Here is a 5,899-nt window from a genome sequence, read left to right on the forward strand (position 1 = left end):
TAAATCTTAAAAATAGTGAATTGTTTTATTTTTTTTTGAGTGTAGCAATCCCAGGATAAATGAATATACTGTTTGCAATAAGATACTTTTCTTATTATCTGTGAGCAATTTTCCCGTAAAAAATTCTTACATTCTTAAAACAAGATACTTTTACTCGAGAAGCAAAATTACACAATAATGTTAACTGGAAATTCCTTTTTATAAATGGGAATTCCAGTGCAGTGAAGCGTGTCGCCTGCATAGTGTCACTGGATGGTCAATGTTGTGTTTGGAAACAGATGTTGTAGCAGCTGTTTAGATGCCAGTCGTATATACTGCAGGAAGGGGCGGCTGTTTTGTTTTACAGTACTTGTAATTAATACACGTATTTGCCGTTTCTCATTTCAGTTGCCAAACAAAGCCGCACCTGCTGTAGGTATGGAGGAACGTGCATTTTAGGAAGTTTTTGTGCCTGTCCGAAACATTTCACTGGTCGGAGTTGTGAATATGACGAACGCCTCCGGTAAAATCCAAGCTCACTTAAGGCCAATGTTTAGCTATAATAGATTTTTGGGATCACTGGATTTTTGATAGCCATATTTGTTTTACAGGGATTGCAGTGTCATTCCACACGGAGAGTGGGTTCAGAAAGGTTGCTCATATTGCCGATGTGGTTATGGACTTCTGCATTGCTTCCCGCATGTTTTCAGCAACAACTGTGGTGAGTTCATCCATGCATTTAGCTGTAAATGCAACTTGAATAACCCGTCATTTAAGCGTAATTCTTCCCAGGCTTTGATGTCAGTTTAGACACATTTATCCACATGTGTTGATAACATGATACCAGACAAACACTAAATATCCTTCCAGCAGTTAAACAACAATACACCATTGAGAATAGTTCCCTAATAGAGCTGTGAATGGTGACTGACTGGCTTTCAAACTGACAACAAAAGATTATTCAGAGCTTGTGTTTTATGTTTAAGTATGTGCTAGTGGCCCTGTTTGCTCAAACTGCATTTATGCATATGAAACACTTGCATATATAACTTATTTTTGTATTCTCTTACAGACGACTCTGAGGAAGTTCGATGGTATCGTTCAAACGCCTTCAGAAAGTGCCCGTCTTCATATGTCATGTTTGTTGCCTTGATTTTAAACGTCCTACTGTAAACGTGGTGAAGTTGTTTTCTTGGTTTTGTACATAAATTTTATCAGACATGATGTCAGACCACGCAAAGCAACGATGAACTTTTGAGATTTTGATTTGTGGTTTACTTTTTCCCCATTAAGGGCAGCTTTTAGTGGTGGCACTGAAATGCAATTTGCTTCCAGTGGAAGTGCAGCTAGCTGTGTTTAACGCAACCGTTTAGTGAAGGAATCTGTATATAGGATTTATATATAAATATAAATGTATTGTGTGTTTGTCAGTGCGCAGCCATCCAGAGCGAATCCTGCCTTTTTCAATGTCTTGCAAAAATGCCTGTTGTTTATATTAACAATGACTGTGAATTCTTACTGGTGAATTGGTCTTGTACGCATTTGTACTCTAAGCTTTCATTTGCTGTTGTTGTCCATGGAGGGAGGGAGGGAGGAAGGGGAGAGAGAGAGAGAGCGCGAGAGAGCGCGCTAAGATAGCCTGTGATTGTTGACCTTTCAGCTATTTTCTCAAGAAGTCTGGCCAATCAAGCTCAACTGTTGCAACGGCCATCTTGACCTTCTACTGTCGGGCAGAGATGTACTGTAACTGTATGATTGAGCCAAGGAATTTGTCTCATCCGATTAAAACTCCCATCAATAACGAAGATGACTTGAGCAGTTTGTCACAGCTGGTGAGAATGAGGTTGGATGCCAGAGAACACTAGGGGTATAAATAACCATCAAAGCACAGACTTTTCCATTATTCTCTCCAAGACAAAGGAGCCATTTCTATTTTTTTAACCTGTTCGCCCGCTTGCGGTAGTGACGTCACTCTGCTTACATTTAATATAATTTACCATCTATAAATGTAATTATTGTTAACAAATGATGCATCTTGTCAAAGGGTTCAACACTGATATCCGATCTCTGTTTCACGATAATAATCCTCCAGAAACAGTGACTGAGTTATTTGTGCAGGAGTACAAATGAAAACATGCGATATCAAAACGGGACTTCTATTATGAAAACATGCAATATCAAAACGGGACTTTTATTATGAAAACACGCAATATCGAAACGGGACTTTTATTATGAAAACATGCAATATCAAAACGGGACTTTTATTATGAAAACACGCAATATCAAAACGGGACTTTTATTATGAAAACACGCAATATCAAAATGGGACTTTTATTATGAAAACATGCAATATCAAAACGGGACTTTTATTATGGAAACATTCAATATCAAAACGGGACTTTTATTATGAAAACACGATCTGCAGATGAATCCAGTTCAACACACTTGGGTCAATCGTCCATGACAAGTGTTCATTGACAAACGTCCAATAGCTCATTTATGTTCATAAATGTGAGAAATATTGATATATTCTCCATTGTTTACATGAGATCTCGCCTTCATCGTTCTTCAACAAACTGCAATCTGAGCAGCATTCATGTTGTAAAACTGTATATGATCTGATATATTAGAGTCTCATAAACAAAACCAGCCCATCTCCAAAGTCTATTTATAAAAATGTGGCGTAGTTTTATTCATAATAGTCGAGCAGTGCAGTCAGATTTAGTGTCGTCTTGAGAGGCGGAGCTTAATTTGACTCTGTAGGCTTCCAGAGATTTTACAGAGATTAAAGCGGCAGAACCTCATTTATTATTCGATCATTTTCAGATTTGAAACGTAACTGTGACAGGGTGGAGGGCGGGGCTGGGTCGTGATCATACACACCCGGTCTCTTATCAGGCTAATCAAGCCTCCGAGAGGGATAAAGGCCGACTGCGGAGGATTGTGTGGGAGAGAGAGATCGTTTACGGACATGTCCGTCATGTGTGTGTGTGTGTGTTTGTGTCTTCTGTTTCAGTTTATTATTAAACTATTATTTATGATGAAAAGCCGGTTCTCGCCTCCTCCTTTCCATTGACTGCTTTACACTGGTGCTGAAATCCGGGAAGGAGGAGGGATACGCCGTAGTAGAGATCTCGCCACTACCGTCCACCCCAACAGAGCAGCCGCAGCCATCTGTCGGGGGACGAGGAGCCCGGCTGCCTGGAAGCGGACGACGGCCGCCGACCGCGAGGGGAGAAGGGGCTCCTAACCGACCGCCTGGAGCGGGAGAACCGCTGCCAGGGGAGGGGGAGACCCCTTCTGTTCCCCAAGAACGCGGCGGGGCGTTCCGTCCGCCAGGGGCTGGAGGTCTGCCTCCGATCCGCCCGGAGAGGCATGGCTGTCGTCCTTTAGAGGGTGGAGGAGTGGCCGAGGAACAAGCTACGGCGTATCGGAGAACTGGCGAGTAAGAGCTTTTTTTTTTTTTTCAATATAAATAATAGTTTTAATATAAAACTTAAACACACACATGACGGACATGTCTGTAAACGATCTCTCTCTCCCGCACAATCCTCCGCAGTCGGCCTTTATCCCTCCCGGAGGCTTGATTAGCCCGATAAGGGACCGGGTGTGTATGATCACGGCCCTCCGCCCTGCCACAGTAACTTCTTTAGACTCGTGGCTTTGAGAACTTTGTATTTCTGGGTTGTCTTCGCACTTTTATTAATGGTTTTTTAGATTATAAAAACATGTTCAGCACAAAATATTTCCATTACTATAAACTTCAGCTTCTCTAACTTTAATAAATAACAACATATTTTAATTCTGAAACTTGGGAAATAAAGCCCAAAGTGTCTCCTTTCAAAAGAGACCACAACTGTGTCCAAACTCCAAAGGGTCCCGTAAACACAACCATTTCAGTTCAGATCATTTTCATGCTTTGTGCTCAATATTGGGGTGTGCATCAACAGGTTAAAGGTTGTTTGACAACATTCTCATGGCATATCCAAGACAACACTTTTCCGAAATGTATCTAAGATGTAAAGGTGTGAAATCGAAGTTTTTAGATTTTGGGTAGAGTTAAAAATTAATTTGTAGATGAAATATTAAAGGGTGATGCTTCAAAGGCTGGCTAAACCATAATGATCCACTTTTTTCCCCATGCAAGGAATAGCTATTAGAGCAAGCTCATTTATCAACTTGAGGAATTCTAGTAATTCTTTAGTCCCTGATTGTCTATGAGCTCATGTGGCTAAATGTGGAAAGAAACGAGACCGAACCCTTTTTTTTTAGAGCGCTGTCTTGGCTCTCTTCCTGTTGGGGCCACAGCATCAGACTGAACAAATAGAGATGCTTGTCTCTCTTTTTACATGTTCTCTTTGGTATTAATAGCCGGGTGGGGTTGGGAGAGCTTATTCCAGGTCTTGCAACTTCTCCATTGTCAATCGTGATAACGGCCTCTTTCTGAGAAGAGAATGTGCTTTTACATAAAAAAAGAGCTCGCATGAGTTCAATAGTTAGTCAATTGCTTCAATGGGTGTGATAAGTGACTAAGATATGGACCTAGGATTTAGGAACAGTACATTAAGACAGGAGTACATGAAGCGCTATGATTTAAATCGTTTACATGAAGTGCTCCTGAGATTTAAAGCAAAGTTAACCTTAATATCACAGCATCTTTGCATGTGATTGTGGTAGCGGGGGACGTGGTCAAGCGCCTGTCTGGGAGAGGAAAGCGGTCTCTAGCACCTGTCTCTAATTCCAGTGAGCACGAGGAGAGCGGCATAAAAAGCAGACACAGAGCCTCCAGTCGAGAGAACCCGACAAGCCAACCCAGTGCGCTTGTGTTGTATTGTATTTTTGGTAGACTGTTGTGAGACAGACGGCAATTAAAGCCTTACCTTTTTGTTGAAGCCTCGTTTCCTGTCCTCCTTCCCGTGAGGGTTGTTACACTGGTGCCGAAACCCGGGACCAAAAAATTCCAAGCATGGAGAAAGGTCGCCCCATAGAGTCCTCCCAGCTGGCGGAGGTCCTCCAGTCCCTCGCGATGCTACACCAAAGCCACCAGCAATCCCTGCTTGAGCTCCGGCAGGACCAAGATCGCCGTTTTTTTTAAATCATGCGGGCTCAGGCAGAGGAGCCTCCTCAGCCCGGAGACCGCGTCGGCCACAACAGCGACCCCAGATGGGCGCTTGACCACGCCCCTGCTACCACAGTGATATATTTCTATTGTTAATTTTCTTAATTTAACTACATTTTAAGGAAAGTTGTTTGATAATATTTTAACAAACTATAGATTTTTTATTATTTGTTGTTTTATTATTATTATTATTATTATTTAATTTGCCCTGCAGTTCCACCACGAACCACCAGGGTGTTGCCGACTCCCGATTGAGAACCTCACGTTAAATGTTCCAGGTTCAATACGAGTTAAGCTCAGTCCACGGCATTTGTGGCATAATGTTGATTACCACAGAAATACATTTAGACTCGTTCCTCATTTATTTGAGAAAAAAAAAAACAAGCAAAAATCACGATTACAGCGAGGCACTTACAATGGAAGTCAATGGGGCCGGTTCGTAAACACGAATATGCACACCATTCCAAAATTATAGGCACAAGACGTCAACATTATACATGTTAACATGATTTTAGTGTGATAAAAAAGAAAAGGACAACTATACTTTTGAAACAGTGAGTATTTTAGTATTTTAACATGCAAATTGGTCCCATTGACTTCCATTATAAGTATCTTACTGTAACTCAGATTTTTTCTTTTTTTTTTTATATTTAAGAGAAGAGTTCAAATCATCTTTGGTGGTAATCAATATTATGCCACAAATGCTGTCCATTGAGCTTAACTCGTATTGAACCTGGAATATACTCATCTAAATTATTAGATATTGAGTTTTCAAGTAATATCACCCTTAAGACATACATG

General features: G+C 41.1%; 1 protein-coding gene across 1 annotated transcript in view; it reads left to right on the forward strand.

Annotated features, from left to right (window-relative positions):
* LOC127635780 (teratocarcinoma-derived growth factor-like) overlaps positions 1–1,152 on the forward strand; it is a 4,465-nt gene extending 3,313 nt beyond the window's left edge. Inside the window, exons 4-6 of the mRNA XM_052115999.1 lie at positions 388–502; positions 591–700; positions 1,052–1,152. Of these exons, the coding sequence (XP_051971959.1) occupies positions 388–502; positions 591–700; positions 1,052–1,152 (326 nt within the window). The remainder of the gene's footprint in view (positions 1–387; positions 503–590; positions 701–1,051) is intronic.
* The last annotated feature ends 4,747 nt before the right edge of the window (positions 1,153–5,899 follow it).

This window comes from Xyrauchen texanus, chromosome 43 (genome assembly GCF_025860055.1).
Source record: "Xyrauchen texanus isolate HMW12.3.18 chromosome 43, RBS_HiC_50CHRs, whole genome shotgun sequence".
Classification (NCBI taxonomy): domain Eukaryota; kingdom Metazoa; phylum Chordata; class Actinopteri; order Cypriniformes; family Catostomidae; genus Xyrauchen; species Xyrauchen texanus.